General features: G+C 36.7%; 2 protein-coding genes across 3 annotated transcripts; one reads left to right on the top strand and one right to left on the bottom strand.

Moving 5' to 3' along the window:
- Nucleotides 1-3,547: 3,547 nt before the first annotated feature.
- Nucleotides 3,548-5,751, bottom strand: LOC135468566 (KIF-binding protein-like). The gene has a single exon (XM_064746896.1). The coding sequence runs from the start codon at nt 5,729-5,731 to the stop codon at nt 3,917-3,919; it is 1,815 nt and encodes a 604-aa protein (XP_064602966.1). The 5' UTR covers nt 5,732-5,751; the 3' UTR covers nt 3,548-3,916.
- Nucleotides 5,752-5,885: 134 nt separating this feature from the next.
- On the top strand, nt 5,886-16,596 carry LOC135466822 (cytoplasmic dynein 2 light intermediate chain 1-like). 2 transcript variants are annotated; one of them, XM_064744529.1, is made up of 15 exons: nt 5,886-6,021; nt 6,296-6,345; nt 6,700-6,758; nt 7,363-7,397; nt 7,691-7,760; nt 9,623-9,711; nt 10,544-10,730; nt 10,961-11,029; nt 11,782-11,859; nt 12,456-12,535; nt 12,821-12,891; nt 13,472-13,517; nt 14,052-14,103; nt 14,623-14,715; nt 15,941-16,596. In XM_064744529.1, the coding sequence occupies exons 1-15, from the start codon at nt 6,011-6,013 to the stop codon at nt 16,013-16,015; spliced, it is 1,065 nt and encodes a 354-aa protein (XP_064600599.1). In that variant the 5' UTR covers nt 5,886-6,010; the 3' UTR covers nt 16,016-16,596. The 2 variants fall into 2 exon arrangements, with proteins under 2 accessions (XP_064600599.1, XP_064600600.1); XM_064744530.1 differs by lacking the exon at nt 7,363-7,397 and having other exon boundaries at nt 5,934-6,021.
- Nucleotides 16,597-18,848: the final 2,252 nt, after the last annotated feature.

Here is an 18,848-nt window from a genome sequence, read left to right as displayed (position 1 = left end):
GCATGTGATTGGACATTTAACAATTGTAACAGAGTGATGTCATTTTATGTTTACAACAGCAGATGTTACAGAGTGGTGCATTTGTAAAGTTATTTAGGATTTTTGCCTATTCTCAAATGCTATAGGTTTTTGAAATATTTATTTAGCAAGATCCTCTTTTTCTTTATCATCGAAAATAAACTTTTATTCAAATTAAATTTATGTTTTACAAGAGATTTCTTTTAAGTAGTTGTACATACTGTAACATCATAAACAGCTGTAGCAAAGTGTGTATATGCCTACTAGTAAAGCTTTTCTTATCACAACCAGAAGAACAGTAAACAGATGTTCATAAAAACAGTGAAGTATCTAATTTTTTAGGTATGATTTAATGGACTGATTATTACATTAATAATGATTAGTTTGATTCACATATTTTACAGTAATAATAATGTTTTTTATCCTGTGAAGACAATAATTTGTAGGCCTAAATCTACTGTACCTCCCTGTAAATATATCGTTATACTGAAATGTCAAGAATGAGTGAAGTTTCTGCCTAGAAATAAATGTTGCTGTATGCAGGCCGCTATCAAATTAACCCAAGGTTAACAAGTCTTTGTTTCAGGTTTTACACGTATGTCAAATTTGCCCATGGGTTGGGATTATAAAACCCTTGTGTTACCGGGACTATTAATTAATAGCCTAGCTACCGGTACATTTTATATAGTTAGTGTTATATTCAGTGTTCATGCCCTGTTGTTCCCGTCAGTTATGTTTGTATTTGCACAAAGCGTGCTGTACGATTTGTAGTAACGCTACAGTACCTGTGAGTTATGTTTGTACATTGTACAGTCAATAAAACAGGCATCAGGTGGTACAAATCAGTCCACAAAGCACTGTACACATTGCAGTTCTGAGTGAGCTTATAAACATGTATATGTGTGCAGGAAAACTCTGGTGAATGACCTAAAATTCGCTGAGCAAGGCACATTTTTAGAAACATATTGATGTCAAAAAATATTACTTTTGGTGCTGAAATTTACACTTTTCCAATGAGAAATTATCCTAACTTCCGATTTCCAAACAAACCTCAAATCACCATTCTAAGATCAGTGGAACTCTTAATGCAATCAGACACAATCTACAACTTGGTCATGGGCAAACTTTGAGGTCATTTTCCATAATCCATAGGGAGAAAGATGTCTTTGTCATTCCTTAACTGCAGATGTATATATTAAGTTTAGGGTTAATGGCAACATTCATATGCAAATGTTTATATTACCAGGACATTGAATCCCATGTTAAAAGTTGATCATATTTTCATGTGTAAACTGTCCATAATCGGGCATGGTTTTTGCCCAGTTTGGACTGTGATGTACTTTACATATGTAATTTATTTCACAGATTGTTTTTGACAAAAGTATTGAATGATTTTCTTCCCCATTTAAAAATTGCATATCAGATCAAATATTTTCGTATTTTGTTGAAAGGGGGAGTTTTTTTGGATGAAAATGTTGGTTTTATTTTTTCATGTAATAAAATGTCTTGTGATTTTACACATGTAAATTTACATGTAAGTTTATCTCAGTTTAATATTTAAAATATGTGCATACATGGTGATGCATGTATCCATATATCTGCAGTGGTTATTTATAAAATAATCTTTCATGTTTGTGACAAATATGCTTAAAAGCCATCTATGTCATGTTTGATTTCAAAAATCAAAATTGATAATATTCAGAGACTGTCCATTACTTTGTTAGTTTTAGAGGCCTATTCACATGTAAGACTTACGAGAACGTAAGTTTCAAAGGTTTTCAGCATTCTGTGTTTTTAGATTTAAAATTTGTATTTGAAAATGCCATGATCTGGTCAAAATTTACACAATCGACTTTTCTGTCCAAAAATTGACATAATCCTACCTCAGGTATGTTGCAAAGATAACATGGGTGACAGGTGAGACCCTGATGAGAGCGTTTTGTGCTACTTAAACCCTTTCTCTCTCTTTTATAGAAATTGTTTGGCCAAAGAGCTCTAGTTCGACTGTGAATTGAAGGTTTGCTTTTCCCACTTCCATGAACATTCGTGAGTAAGGTTTTAAACATCATTTATGACTAAGTGGAGTTAGCTATAAACAGGACTTTGAACAGTATAGGTCTTATCCATTAGACATGGAAATTGAATCAGGCAAGTAGACCTACATGTAGAAGTGGTGCACATTGTGATAGCTGACCACTGATAGCTGACCACTGATAGCCTGTGACAGATACATGGGAACATACTCATCAAGGCACTGTATAGTAATGGAAAGCCAAATTAGTATAATACTGCTTTCATTTTTTTTTAAGTGTAAGGATGCAAGTGATGGCTTATTTTTCATGTATAAGGCTCATCATATGCTTGAATCTATAAGTCTTCTTTATTCTGAATTTATTATTAATCTAATTAAATATTTAACAAATACAAAAAGTATCATACTTAGAGAGGTGTATATAAGAGGGCATAGTCTAGGTTTGTAGCTGTATACTAACTAGTACATGAGTAACATGTATATATGAAAACACTGCAGGTAAGTCTTGGCAGTATTACTGAATAGAATTCATAATCATTATGTTTTGCTGAACATCCATTAATAAAGAAATGATACTGTCCGTGTCATGTTTGCGATCATAATAAAAATACAGTAATATATACTGTTTACATGTTGATATTGTCTTCTTGCTGATCAGTTTGATGATGTGTAGGCCTACCAGTAAAATCTACAGCAACTGCTTTCATTGCTATGCAAAACATGTACAATCATGCAGGGGCTTTGGTATACTTCTGGCTTTAATATTTGTATGTTTGCTTGGCATCGTTCTTATGCGACAAGTCATTAGATATGTACACATATACTGTGTCTTCTTGTGGGTGGGTGAGTCCAAGCAGACACTGAGGTGTCATGTCAAAGATACAAGAGATGACACTCCACCCTGTCACACTATACTGACACTGGGCCAACCAGTCCTGTTCCATTGCTCTAACTTTTCAGTGCTTAGTCCCAAGCCAGGTAGCAACAAATGCCATTTTTAATATCTTTGGTATGACCCGACCTGGATTTGATATCAGGTTTCAGGAGGCTCTAACCATTTTAGGCCACCAAAATGATTGGCTTCAATAATTTTGTGGCCTCAAGTCAGCCAGCGTGTAGCTTGCTGGGACGTGGTGGAAGATCAGATTTGAAACATGGCAAAGGTTGGGTTGACTTGCTCAATTTAAAGTTCAAAGTTGAAAAGATGGTTTACCGATGCTGGCTGTGATATCTATGCTTCAGATGACTTGGCCGACTGGTAATCACTTAATACAGCTGCTTGTCACAGCCAAAGACCACTGAAATAAGTATGAGAATTTTCTTTTACAGAAAGTTTTCCAGATCTCACCTTCACAAAATAGATATATCATCATTCATGCATGATTGGAGAACCATGCCCAGGCTGTTGGGCTGCTTGGAGACCACATATGCAAGACCTATGAATGAGACCTACATACTTGAGCAAATCTATTTTTAATAAATACTTCAAGCACAATGTAATAAGCCAACTGTTCACTTCAATGCAAAGCTCTAACAAACAATTATACAGACAGCACAAGTTTCCATGAAGAAAATTCCAATGAGACATGCTTAAAAAGCACAGAACTTAAGCTGACAATAGTGTTTCAGCTCCACTGCATTACTTCGTCAAAAGTTCACATATTGCACATTCCTGGAAATTCCCTGATTCCACAAAGCGATTTTTGTCTTTCTGTCTTCTGAAGTTCAATATAATGCATTCAGAATTTGGGCAAGAAATATTAAAATTGTGTCAGCATTAGGTCAACTACATGCACTTCAAAAATTTTGACTTCAGCCTAAGTTTCCACTTCGTGAAATCAACTCCTGGAACTTTTCAGCATTAAGTTAGCTTCCACCACTAAGCTGGGCCTGTGCCATTTTAAGTGGAATTAGTTCAACCATTTCCGCACAGATGCTCACTTCACTTTTCACTATGGCCTCCGCATCAGGATTTTTCTTGCAGTAATCTACAAGAAACTTGTAACAGTCCAGACTTTTCTGCATGTTTGCAATCCTTTCCGGCAGCTGAGGGGTAAGGATCTTAGAATAAAGACGACCCATACAAAACATGGCCACCAGAGCAGGACGTACATCCATATCATCAAATTTGTCTGGGAGCTCAGGTTTGCCGCCTTTCAAAGATTCCACGTAGGCTTGGTACTGACTGATACTCTGCTGAGCTAAAGAGTTCATTTTTTTGACCATGTGAGGATTTGGTGTACCTCCCGTTGTTTCCACAATGGCTAATTTCAAGTCTAGCATAGTGCTGTATGTTTCGGCAATTTCGTACATAAGTTGTCTGCAAACTAGCAGATAGAACTGCGGGTTTAGCTCATTTAGCGTTGCTGTCAGCATGTCGATTCTTCGCTTATGCATTTTGCATTGCCTGTCCATATCCATTTCATAAAACGCAAGGAGTTTGAAAGCTCTACTGTGGTCCTGGACAAGTTCAATATAGTCCGAACAGTGGTTGTCCAAGCTATAAAACTCCTTAGCTGAGCTAATCCACTTTTGTACCATGAGGAACACCTCACGTGCATCAGAAAATACTTGCAAGTATTGACACGTTATTTGATCTTCAAGAGACGTTAACTCCAGATTAAATCTTGCGGACATTTTATGCTTCATGTCATCAGAACACTCTTCACTTTGAGAGCTTGACTCTCCTACTCTTCCATCTTCACTTTGCTGGTTGTCTTCGTTGTGACTTCCATTCAATTTTTTCGTCTCCTTGTCTTCCAAATCCATATTTTCAACTTCTTTGTAAAGTTTATCTCGTGAAACTTCCATAAGATTCAGGCCGTATTTTATCCAACAACGATCTATGTCTGCTTTTCTTTGGGCAAGGGTCTCTTGACCGTCCTCACCATGGCTTTTCACTTCTTCGAAAATTCTGCTAGCGCTTGCTAGACAGTGACGCGCCTTAGGGAAATCCTCGGCAGTGATGTAGTACTGTGACAGAGTCGCAGCATTTAAAGCCCAATCAACTGGATCATATTGTTGATACTCAAGCTGTCTTTGAAGTGTCACTTGACAATACAGTGCAGATTTTTCAGTTTTCCCAGTTTTTGCAAAAATTTGTGCCATATAATACAAGCTCAAAGTATAAGTGTTTTCAAAGTTTGAATGCCTGGTAGGCTCTAACGACTCTTTATCATCTGATGGAGGTTTTAGAAACTCCTCTACTGCCCACGGTGTGCCGCCCACATCTCGCTTAAATTCGTGGTATAAACGCTCTGCCTGCTCCAGACGGTCAAGAGCTTTAGGGTAATCCCCCTGGTCACAACTCAAAATGCCGAGGTGATTTAGAGCAGTCTGGAAAACATTACATCCCATTTTCCCACATTTGTATTTCTCCAGTTCGTCGATACACTTGTTTAATGACTCTTCTCCCGAATGAGTTTCTTCTGTCTCCACATAATTAATGCCCAATTTCAAATCTAGAACCGCAGAAAACACGCGATACAGTTCGGATTTGTTCTGTTCTTCCAACAATTCTTTCAGTTTGTCTTTGATTTCAATCAGAATTTCTCGAGCTTTATACTTTGATTTAAACGGCTCTTCCTCTGGGTCATTTTTAGAATCTATTTCGCTTAATGTGTGGGCCAAACTGAGCTTGTCGTAGCCTTCTGACATCAAATATTGCTGAAAAGCTTCCATCCTCCTAGAAAAATGACCTGTCAAGTTTCACCCGGAAGCGAAGTTATTGAGCTAGATAGTCTGCACCTCTGACCGTAAAGGGCTCTTATTGGCTGATATTGACGCACTGCACCTACACAGCCAATCAAATTACGACTAAATCGTCCAGCGCGGTGAAACGACATATTTGTATCATGGCAGCATGACAACAAAAATTTGCTCTCAAATTTTACCGAGTAATGCTTATGAATTGATTATCGTATTATTATAAAATAAGCAACGTAGCTGAATAGAGAGGATATGTCGAAGAGGTGAGTTGTAAACAAGAGCAGAAGTTCATAGGAAGAAAAATTTTTATTGAGCTATCAACTTTCCTCAGATCTCGTTGTCTGCTCGACGGATAGATACTAGATATGGATCTTAGTTTATTTTTATTCCCGATGTAACTTACTACGTTCTGAAATCGCGTTGTAAATGGTGTATACGACGACAGCCGTACTGTCTACTGGCACTTAAAATATGTTGGAAAAAAATAAATGCACTTGCATGTACTTATATAGTCCTATGTGTTCGTTTATTTTGCAGCAGAGAGAAAAGTTTGTGGGATATTGCAGTACAGGACAGCAATGAAAAAGGTACTCTTATTTTAGTTCAATAATTTAGACAGATGCAATTAGACCCTAATTTTGTCAGAATACATGCATTGCATTGTTTCAAAGACACTGAGACACCTTCATGGGAAACCTTCTTATTTGGAGGTGATATGCAGCTATTGTAATTCTTCAACCTTTTTTCCATGTTTGCAAGATGTTTATTCAACCAGCCATACGTAGGAAGGTCTGCCAGATTTAAAATAAGGGTATTTTTAATAATGAGTAGTTGTCAAATTATTTTTAATCTTTCATACATTCATATCATTAAAAGTATCAACACATTGTTAACTGATAAATGCATGTTTTTTATGCTTTGCTATCATTTATTTTTCTCAGAAAGAGAAGGTCCAGGATCAGAAGATTCGTCTGTGGTTATTGTGGGAAGTAAGAATGCTGTAAGTGTGTAAACACTGCTCATTTCATATTTTAAACTTTTTTAGCTGTGGGAATCTCTCAATGACTCCTTGTTTTAAGCCTAGGCCTCCCTGAGTGAAGAATACAGTATCTAAACTAATAAGGTACCAGGCTTGTATCCATCTCTGAGTCGCCCAGCTGAGGCTCTGCATCAGGAAATTTGTCAGATACTTGGTGAGGTGTCATGGTTTCCTCCAGATGCCTCCTGTAAATGTAATTTCTGTCATACATGTGAAGTAATATTCTTGGGTGCAGCATAAAAAAATAAATGAAGTTAATATGTTGGATTTTACAGTGGAGTTATGACCTTTGATATATTTGGCCATAATACAACACCTGCTTTGAGGCTGACAGGTTGCAGATGAACACATAGTAATATATCTTTGGTCAAATAGTGTTGTTGAACTGAAATTGAACCAGAATTTTTTTTTTTTTTTTTTTATATAATTTATCGTTTGCTCAGAAGGCTGTATAGATGATATGTTCTTAGATAACAGATTGCCATTTTACTGAATTTAGAAAATATAAATTTAGATTTTGGTAAAACGTGGTAAGTTTTTACAGCTACATGTTTCTGGTTTGTAGGGTAAAACTTCTTTGATTCTTCGGTTCTTGGACAGGTGTGTATAGTCTTAGAATTTCATGTTATTTGAAATGTTATAACGTGGGATGATAGCTACATGTACGTGTAATTCTTTGAAGTCATTTATTAAGTTTTGTCTCTCTATGATTTACAACTGAAAGTACATGTAAATCCTTCCCAAATACTGGTATATTAAATCTGCTATGTCATCTTCTATGCTTACTTCAGTTTGCTGTTAGCAGTCTATGTCATTTAAGTCATTCACTTCAAAATATTGTATGTTAAAATGTATTAATTTGTTGTGACCTGTCTGCACCCTATATCTTTCAGAGATGAGGCACCCAAGCCAACAGTGGCCCTGGAGTATACATTTGGCAGGAGATCAAAAGGCCATAATATTGTAAGATATCATTTGTGGTATGGTTCGTTTGGTATGTTATATTAAGATAACTTTATTTAGTTACTTGAGTTTGTTTATTGTAGCTCTGGGCCAAAATTCACAAGCTTTGTAAATCAGTTTCTGATAACTTTTCAAGTATTACCAGTAATAAGTCATGTTACATTATAATGTTGGAACATTGACAAGGCCTTTTTCAAAAGAAGTATTAAAAAACTGCATTCGAATATGGATTTGCAAACTTTGGTGAGAGTGACTTCACATGTGAGTAAAATGTATGATCAATACTGTGCACGTAAAGATATATAGATAAATAAAATCCATGCTTTATCTATATCAGTCCCTAGAAATAGGCATTATGGTATCATCATGTAATGATAGGAGCGTGTTACCGAAAGTCTGCAGAGATTGGCGTTACGGTATCATTATGCAATGATAGGAGCATGTTACCAGAAGTCTGTAGAGGTTGGCATTACAGTATCATTGTGCAATGATAGGAGCGTGTTACCAGAAGTCTGTTGAGATTGGCATGACGGTATCATTGTGCAGTGACGGGAGCGTGTTACCAGAAGTCTGTAGAGATTGGCATTACAGTATCATTATGCAATGATAGGAGCGTGTTACCGAAAGTCTGTAGAGATTGGCATTACGGTATCATTGTGCAACGATGGGAAGGTGTTACCAGAAGTCTGTAGAGATTGGCATTACGGTATCATTATACAACAATGGGAGGGTGTCACCAGAAGCCTGTAGAGATTGGCATTATGGTATCATTATGCAACAATGGGAGGGTGTCACCAGAAGTGTGTAGAGATTGGCATTACGGTATCATTATACAATGATGGGAGGGTGTTACCAGGAGCCTATAGAGATTGGTATTACGGTATCATTGTGCAACTATGAGAGGGTATTACCAGAAGCCTGTAGAGATTGGCATTACGGTATCATTGTGCAATGATAGGAGCTTGTTACCGAAAGTCTGTAGAGATTGGCATTACGGTATCATTATGCAATGATAGGAGCTTGCTACCAAAAGTCCGTAGAGATTGGCTTTATGTTATCATTGTGCAATGATAGGAGCATGTTACCAGAAGTCGGTAGAGGTTGGCTTTACGGTATACATTTCTTTAATGAAGGTTGGTAACATGTTGTATTTTATTTGTTACCATGCAAACTTGACTACAGGGTTTGAATGCGGTGAGTTTTCTATGTAGTCATGGTTGTAGTTGTAGAAGCAAATTAGTGTTGTCATAGACAGTCCTAGATGTAATTATATTTTTTTTCCATGTACATGGTCAGCACTAATTGCCATCAATAATATTACATGCGACATTAGCTTTGGCTGCTGATGCCATTATAGTAGATGTACATTATTTATAGACATTTTTAATTGAGCTTAATGTATAATACTGCTCATCAAAATCACAATATACTCATAGACTTGACCAACCATTGAAGATTTAATAATGATTTTAAATGTTAAACATTGATATGCACACATGAACCAAAGTTTATGTGAGTGATAAATTATAGAATACAGCATTTAATGATGAAAACAAGTAAATGAAGATGTCTGATCTATGAGCCTGTCCCTAACTGCTGATTAAATAATATCATCAGTTTGGTCAGTTTCATTTATTGATACATTTTCTTGCTTTTATACTTTTAATATGTACACACAAAGCTTAATGTTTTGATTCAATATATTACATGTAATACATGCCATTGTCATTATTCTTTCTTTTTTTTTTTTTTTTTTTGTTCAAGAAATAAAACAGAATATTTTCGTCCTTGTAAGTGAAGGTGAAATGAGAAAGGCAATGTAGTTTCAATATTTTCAGTCTTTATATGTCATTGAATTTCAGGCCAAAGATGTAGGTCACATCTGGGAGTTAGGAGGTGGGACGTGGCTGACTAAACTAATGGATATCCCACTGAATGCTGATAATCTCTTGTAAGTTGTACTTGTATGTGGCACTTATTCCGCATAAAACAGTTCATATGTAGACTTGTTCTTTTCTTGTCTGAAATACTGGACACTTTTGCATACCAGCAATAATGACACAAAATATTTAACACCTCATGCATTAATTAGTCAATATTTCAGAGCAAGCGTTTATTATGTTCTACAAGTATGCGTATAACACAATACTACCAATCACAGACTTATTAAAATAGTACTTTATGCGATTTTAATTGATTTGATGTTAAATTCAAAGAAAAAGCTCAGTCCACATAAGGGTAGAGAAACAGTTCAGTCCACAAAGACAGATAATCTTATAAACTCAGAGCTGATATGTTTTCTTGGATCATTAAGGTTTGGTTAAAGTATTCTGTTATGTCAATAATGAGTATCATAGAATCGTCGCATTACCGGTTGTAATTATTTTGTCATTATGGTCGCCGTGAACGGTGTCTGTGAAAATACATATATAAATGCCAGTATGTGTATGATGTTTTCAGAATTACCATGATGTCAGAATGATGTCCCTGTTTCATTATTAGCATAATGTTGTGCTTGTTGAATTGTTGTGATGAAATTTTATGAGGTGAAATGCAGTGGATTTGTATCTTCAGATATCATAATAATTTATAATTGAGCTCATTTAATGCTTTGAAGATCACATGTATGTTAGAGTACCAGTTTGCCATATTTAACTCCCAGAAAAGAAAGTCTCCATGACTGATTCACTGATTTCACTAAATCTGATCGTGTTTGACCTGATGATTGAAAGTGAGTAATCTGATTCGTGTATTGTATATGATGATGTTGTCTTTATTTGCAGACACACAACGCTGGTGATAATGTTGGATTTGTCTAAACCTAATGAGCTTTGGTTCACACTGGAGAGTTTATTGAAAGCCGCCAAGGCTAGAATTGATGCTGTGATCCAAGAGATGAAATCAACAAAACCAGATATCAAGGATGTTTTAAAACAAAAGTGCTGGCACAAACTAGGGGCAGATAATCCTGTAAGAAAAGTTTTCAGTTTGATCTGAATAATTAGTGTTGCAGTGCTTTTTCTTCCCTTGAATAAATAAGTCACTGAAGCACATGTAGGCCTACAAAGTTTTACCAGTTTCAACATTAATATTTGTGAAGTGTTTGTTTTTGTATATTTTACTAAAGTCTCTCTTTATAGTCTGGAGTGGATGAAGTTTCAAGGAATAATGTACTTAACATCAGATTAATTCTGTTGCAGGACAAGAGCTTGATGGATCCATTCTTGATCCCACTGGTCATTGTAGGAGGCAAGTATGATATGTTTCAGGTAAGTTGAAGATAACAACTTTCACTTTTGTGAATCTCAGTTATTATCTATACAGTAAGAGTTTTTGTAAAAAATTGAAGAGCAGTGTTCAATTCAGCTTGTACCTGAGTCACAATGGTGCAGGAAAAGGCACCCCTTTTAAGTAAACCACTGAAAAGTAATGTGTCGCAGATGTGTTCGTCTGTCAAGAGACTTCATTCGTATAAAACCGTGTATTTCAACACATTACTTTTGGTTTGATATATCATGAAAAGCACTTGTGGTCACTTCAGTGCTCATCCCCTCATACTGTACATGGGAAGGTCTGTGAGCAACCTGCCGATGGTCGTGGGTTTCCCCCAGGTTTTGCCTGTATTTTTCTAGAGTTCAGCTTAAAACACTTATCAGTTAAATAAATAAATCATTTCAGTGCACTAATCCTGAACACCCTTTACTTTTCTAGAACTGGAATATTTAATAATAGTTAATTTATTTATTTATTTGATTGGTGTTTCACACCTTAGTCAGTTAATAATAAATTTGCCATTCTAGCAAATGTATATGTTTTGAGATACATACATCTCTTTTACATGCAAGAAAATTTGTCACGCATAAAGGCTTGAAAGCGGTTAATTTGAAACCACATTTAGACATGAACATAAATGTAGTAACAGTTATAGTACATGTAGTGACATTTAAATGAAAAATCTGTTATCTGTGTGGTTATATGTAGTTCATTGTGCAGATGCTGACATGCCATTTTACCTTTTTAGGAATTTGAATCAGAGAAGAGAAAAGTGATCTGTAAAGCTCTACGCTTCATGGCTCACACCCACGGGGCAAGCTTACAGGTAGGTGATACTGATATCCGCAACAGTGACACATTACTGAAATTTTGAAGGTGACATCACCTTTAATGAGATCTGTAGAGCACTAGAAACTAGCATTGATGCATATTGTATACAACTATTCCAGTTATATATAATTAAGGCAACTTTGCAGGGGGAAACATGTCTTTTAACTCAGCTAAAGCTGCAAATCCAACACTTGTATTGGCAATACAGGACGTTGACTTTGAACGTTACAACAGTATGGTGAGTGAGATTCCTTTGTTTTGTGACGCCCTCGCCTTGCATCATAGCGGGTCAAATCTGGGCTTTTTAACATGGACAGGTAAACACAGTAATGAAAATCATCCACCAAAGATGACTTTGATCATGGTACTTGTCACCCCGAATGAGACACTACAGATGGTGTAAACTAGTGCAAATTATGTCCACTATTTTTAATGCATTGGCGTACATGTAAGTGAGGGTATGGCAATGTTTAATGGGTGTAATTTTTTGTGTGCAAACGTATTGCTGTCCAAAACAAGTTAACAGAAGTACTGCCTGGTGTCTAGTCTGCCCAACATAAGCTGTATTGAGAGTGTGCCCTTATCTGTCAGTGTTTCAGTGTAAAACAGGAACAGCTGGTCACCCGATCACGTGCCCTCATCAGCCATCACCTGTTTGGGACCAGTGCCAGGTAACTCTCCCACCTTGACTCACTACTTTTAATTCTGGCTTAGTTTTGCATAGAATAACATGTGACTTTTTTTTGGACTGCTATTTGCTCCTACTTCTCAACTGATTATCTAATCCATGAGATTAGTGCTGTTCACATGGAGATGTGTGATAGACTTAGGTGCTGAATTTGAAACCTGCTACTTACAAATGACACAAAAGAAACGTTTTAAATGTAGAAAATATCAGTGGTATAAACCTTAAGATTTGATGTGTGGTTCTAGGATGAGTTGTGTTTTTATTTCAGCAAAACCCTTCAGACAGATCATAACAAGCCACTTCTGGTGCCTGCTGGTCAGGACTCGCTACAGCTTATTGGTATGTCTCCTAGAATTTAGACTCACTTACCATCTGAATTGTTAAGCACCACATTAACTCCAAGCACACATACATACTGTCACCAGCTGTTCACTACAAAAGTTACTGGTGATGAAAATTTTTCAGCTCACTCTATACGTCAGCTGTGATGTTTCGAGGCTTGGTGATTTTGAGAGGGCAGTCCAGTTTCCTTCATCCAAAAACATGGCTGCCCTCATAAAAGTGAAAAATTCTTGAGTGTTATACACATCAGTTAAATCATGAAATTTTATTTTGTCTTCTTTCTCAACCTCACCAACCCAGGAGCGTCTCACCCATGCAATCCATGTGAACTCATACTGACTTCCTCTCCTCTCCTTTGCGGGATGGTCTGCCAGTAACCTTTATATAGTCATGCCCAGTGTCCTCCCATCATCTTGCTGGCAGCTGTCATATAAGTTGTATATTCTTGAGTACATCATAAAACTCCAATCAAATAAAAAAATAAATTCTCAAGTTTATTTAAATTCTGCAATACTTTTGAAAATGTTTTTGGACTATTTGGTATAGCCTTCATGTTTTTGTATGTGTTTGACATTAGGTACACCACCTCTAGCTGATGGAGATATTGGAAAAATCAGTGCCAGGTAATACACACATATGCTATTGACATTCCATTTTAATCTCCTATCATTTCTTCGCTGTGTCATCTGTGTTTTTACAAAACAAGAGGTTATTTTTGTTTTGGATTATCATAAGCTGAAGTTGAAATTTGGGTTTTCTTGTCAAACCATATATTTATTGACGCCAATTAATCATCTAATTTAGTTGAAAACCCTATCTCTTGTGTTTGGGAGAAACTTTACAGGTCATAGGCAATTGTAGTAAATGAAGTATTTGATTCTTCATTACTCAAGATTTTAGGGTAGACCATTAGCTCTTCACCAATGGGATCTTGTGTTCAAATACAGCTCCCAAAGGTTCGCATGCAAAATCACCTAATGAAGAAATAAGTATATTTATTTTAACTTGCAAGCTCTTTGGTCAAGAGCTGGGTAATTTCAGGCAGAACTCATCAATCATCAATCCAATCAATCAGAATAAATAAATAAATCTGTTGGAAACAGTGTTCATAACGAGGTATTTAATGACAATGTTTGTTTGTTGCTGGTGTATTTCAGGTCCCCAGTGGAACTCTGGAAACATGCCTATACCAGTTACTTCCCTCAGGAGGTCAGTTTAAAGCTCAGTGTGTATATATCTACTTGATTCTCCATAATAGGCAGCCAAATGTTGGACCCTGAAGGTGGAAAGTTATCCATGGAGGCAGTTAGGGGTGGGGAACATGGCAGGATACATGTATTTGCATTGGTCTTAGGTGTCACTAGGGGTCATCAGCTGCCAGAAATAAGCATTAATCATGACCAAATATTTAAACATGATATTTAAACCTGAAACTGACCAACATGTGAGTTACTTTGTTAAGCTTAGTGCCCTTTATAGTTTGTTTTTGAAGTATGTTAAACCTAGTGTATTGAATATTCACCACCCTTGTGAAACAGGAAATATGGACACTTTTATCTCAAGTGGAAAGAATATGTCATATAATTATTTTATTGCCAAGCTGTGTAATACTTATTATGGCCAAAAGATGAGGTGGCCTCTATGATCAGCCAGATAGTGAAAAATTGTAGACCTTGTAAGTTTTAATGGAAGAAATACATGTACATGTATAAAGGCATTTGTTTGTAGAATATCAACAATCCAGCAATTGTAGAAGACCCTGCCAAGGACCCCCACTATGCTGAAGCTGCCATTGATACACTCAGGGCTCAGAAGGATGAGGTGTGTATTTACCGTTTGTTCAGGGTTCAATACCTCCCACCATTTCTTTTTTTTAATGTTCATGAGGTCCACAAAGCAATTTCCGGGCCCAATTCCACAAACCCATTTTCGTGGCCAATTCCACAAACCCATTTTCAGGCGCAATTGATCAACGCCATTTTAGGGCCCAATTACACAAACCCATTTTCATGGCCAATTCCACAAAGCCATTTTCAGGCCCAATTCCACGAAGCCATTTTCAGGCCCAATTCCACAAACCCATTTTCATGGCCAATTCCAAAAAGCTGTTTTCAGGCCCAGTTCCACAAAGCCATTTTCAGGCCCAATTCCACAACGCCATTTTAGGGCCCAATTCCACAAAGCCACGTTCAAGCCCAATTCCACAAAGCCATTTTCAGGCCCAATTCCACAAAGACATTTTCATGGCCAATTCCACAAAGCCGTTTCAGGCCAAGTTCCACAAAGCCATTTTCAGGCCCAATTCCACAAAACCATTGTAGGGCCCAATTCCACAAAGCCATTTTCAAGCCCAATTCCACAAAGCCATGTTCAAGCCCAATTCCATAAAGCCATGTTCAAGCCCAATTCCACAAAGCCATTTTCAGGCCCAATTCCACAAAGCCATTTTCAGGCCCAATTCCACAAACCCATTTTAGGGTCCAATTCTACAAAACCATTTTCAGGCCCAATTCCACGAAGCCATTTTCAGGCCCAGTTCCACAAAACCCTTATATAAGATTTCATTGCAGTGCTTAGTTATTGACATTGTAAGTTGCAGTTTTAATGGTTTTGTGGTAACATATCTCTTGTTTGGTCTTCATGCTTCTAACTGCTAGGTTCCAAAAATGAGCTTTCAGCTTATGACTGAAGTCAAACATAAGCTGCAGGAAGTCCCCAAAGCCTTTCAAACCATTTCACATTTTATGGTCTTGTAAAAAAACTTTGCAGTTTATTGTCACCAGTGGCTATGTCTTTTAAGGATTAAGTGAATGTGAAATATGGTTGATGCTATTGTTTATATAAAAATATGAAGAAGGAGAGCAGTTTGGTATTTTATTTAGTAGTTTGTATTTCTGGGCAACAAATCAAAATGCAAAATATGTAGACTTTTCTGTTATTTTTTTTCTCTGGTTTACACTACAACTAGCAAAGGGGATGTCTGTCCATAGATTGAACAAAGCAACATAAATGATAGCAATGTGGATCGTATTATGTACTCTTTCAGGAACTGATGCGTTACCAAGCTCTTTGTGAGAGACGGAACAGAGAAACTCAGCAGGGATATACCACCGCTTATTGAACTAGAGTACCACCAGTGTATTGATTAAGCAGTGAATTACAGGAAATTGTTTTTCTCCTCTTCACATTGTTCAGCTTCTTTCATTCGTGTCCGTGGTTTGGCTGAGTGTCTTGTAATACATCCTGTCTAATTTGTCAGCATGAGAGACAGATGGTTGATGGAGAATTTTGCAAACCCTGTTTTTATTGAAACATTTTATATAAAAAGAGAACAAAAGCCTGCGCGACGACAAAGACTTGACTGATATATTGAGCAATTGTGCTCTTCTTCAGCACACAAATACAGTCCATGACAGTGTATTGAGAAAATGTCTGCTGACCTCTGCGAGTTGCTGTGATATACCTGTAGCAACATGTAGAGTAGAGGTTTTCAGATCACTCTTTATGTCTTCAGCAGCACCTGATCTACTTTCTTACGTTGTACCTACACATGGTAATGGCTATGTCTAAAGGGAAGAAATATTACGAGCAAGGGATATGATGGTCACTGTAATGTGGTCACTGATTAAATATGCGTTCTATTGGATGGATGATTTTGCCCATATTGCTGAGAGTTATATTGTCATTGTCCTGTGTAACAGTACATGTAACAGTAACAGTACATGTTGAGTCTAATAAAGGCATCCATTCATTGTGACTCATTTTCACATATAGTTTGGGCATTATCTCCCTTTTGATGATGGCAAAATGAAATGCCTTTTTGTCATTGTTTTTCAGAGTTACATTACTTGTGTATTATATAAAACTTATCAGTGGCACTACAGGAACACCGAATAACTCATGAATGTCTCGCTTTAAGGAACAGACAAAAGAAAAACAAGAAAAGCAGATAGAACCGATACATCCCTATAAATAATTCATTTAAGAACTAGAAACTACAACTGATTAATGACATATTTAGGTGACTCGGCGTCTACGATCTGCTACAGCTGGGCTAAATCATTTTGAATCGTGCTATTTTTTCTGCTCCGTCCAGTTCTTGATATGTACCTTGTCTGTAGAAGTAAAAAGAAATGTTATTTATTACTTTGTTTTATTTATTTGGATTTTTTTTATACTTAGTAGTGTTTCAGTGATTGTCCATTGGTATTCAGAAAAATACTGAAGGTGTGGAAGCAAAAACCTGAAGATCTTGTGATCGTTTGTATATAAATTAATATATATCTTCATCATATGCATTTCGTTTTTCCCGTTTGTTTAGGACAGTTCTCCTGTAATGTCCATCTGAAGCCATATCTATTGGTGCCACTTTGTTAAACCTGGTTACAATTGGTGGATGACTGCTGTGGGAATGTGTTCTGTTAGGGAATGTACATACTCTTTGACCTATATTGCGTCTGTTCCATATAATGTATATCTGTAGGGAAGACTTTGTAGATATGGAGAATACATTGATCATAGAATCCTACAAATAAAGGTCTGAGGTATTTATATATCGAAGGTATTTATCTCAAGTTTCTTTTGGTTAGTTTCGATCTTTTGCAATACAGCATTTTATTACTTTATCTCATTTGCTATTAATCTTGACTTGTAATATTGTCCAAAGATTTGGAATGAGTGTAGGTTTGTCTCATTTTCCAATCTGTTGAAGATCAGTATGTCGCCGTAACCTAAGACGGAAGGTCATCAGAAGTTCCAGAATGATGGTGTTTTATATACGGAAAATGACATACCAATGATCAAGTTGCCTATTTTTCCTGACTCTGAAAGTTCCATTAATCGTAGAGAGCTGTTCTCAGGATGTTATGTTTCCTCCTGTAAAATTACCTGTGTTCGGACAAAACTTTTGTCATTTACCTTAGTCACGGATTTATTCATATAGATAATTGCCTGTGATTTGTATTGAATGTAACGATCAGTTTTGCGTTTCATCAAAACCTGTTCACTTTTCGCTTTTGACAATACCCACTTAAAAGAAACTTGTTACCATTGACAATTAAGCATGTGTCGAATAAAAGGTAAAAATTCTTAATCCGAACCACAGTCTGTTTAAAAAGACGAGGACTTAATAAGTTGTCCATCGTAAAAAAAGTGATTGCCCAAAATCCTCTTTCAGTTTCAGTAACATTCATTGCAATTTATTCACATTTATAACATTTTGATTTTTTAGACTTTGGTTTCATTGACCTATTTCAGGGCTTCACAAAAAGTATAATGTTATCAGTCTACACAGAATAATGCCTTCAGAATATGCTTGAATAAACACCTTGCAAATATGACAAAAGGTTGAAGAATTACAGTAGAGGGCCATTTTTGAACCTACAATGGCTGTTGCTGACTGAGCGGTGTACACTGCCCTTCGGAATCAAGCTCCCTAGGGGTCTCGGATGCAGCTTTACGTCAGGTTGTTTATTATGTATACCTTGTTAGGTATACCTGGCCGTGTGTGGCGGCTCGGCCAACAACTAACTGTCCAGTTTCCTCCACCCATAAACCTGATCGCCGTCATAGGCGTGTGGTTAACATGTAAGTAGAACGACGAAAACCGTCAGTCGGAGACACCTGTTTTTTAGTTGCCGTGGCATATATGTTGTGAGTCAAATGCCGCGCTTGTACAGGGGATAGTACAGTGGGCTAGACTCCTATTCTTTTCATCCCCGACATACCACGGAGAAATAAAAGCTTAGCCCCAGTCATTATGCATACTGAATACCCAACTCGGATGTAAAGATTTCCAAAGATTCCTCAAACGTCCACCGGTATCTGGCTCCGCTTTCATGAAGACATCTTAGACTTAAGTCAAAATTTCAATCATTAAACTTGGTATATTAATTTCTGTTATTTTAGCTGAAATTCGTTTTACAAGAATTTACGTTGTCAAGCAATATTTTGAC

This window comes from Liolophura sinensis, chromosome 6 (assembly GCF_032854445.1).
Source record: "Liolophura sinensis isolate JHLJ2023 chromosome 6, CUHK_Ljap_v2, whole genome shotgun sequence".
Classification (NCBI taxonomy): domain Eukaryota; kingdom Metazoa; phylum Mollusca; class Polyplacophora; order Chitonida; family Chitonidae; genus Liolophura; species Liolophura sinensis.
The sequence above is the reverse complement of the archived record's forward strand: the minus strand, read 5'-3'. Positions and strand labels throughout refer to the sequence as shown.

Excerpts from the sequence above, each read along its gene's own strand:
- LOC135466822 (XM_064744529.1), top strand. Across the intron at positions 9,712-10,543 it reads CTGAATGCTGATAATCTCTT|ACACACAACGCTGGTGATAA; the intron begins GTAAGTTGTACT and ends CTTTATTTGCAG. Across the intron at positions 13,518-14,051 it reads ATTGGAAAAATCAGTGCCAG|GTCCCCAGTGGAACTCTGGA; the intron begins GTAATACACACA and ends GGTGTATTTCAG.
- LOC135468566 (XM_064746896.1), bottom strand. The coding sequence starts at position 5,731 with ATGGAAGCTTTTCAGCAATATTTGATGTCAGAAGGCTACGACAAGCTC.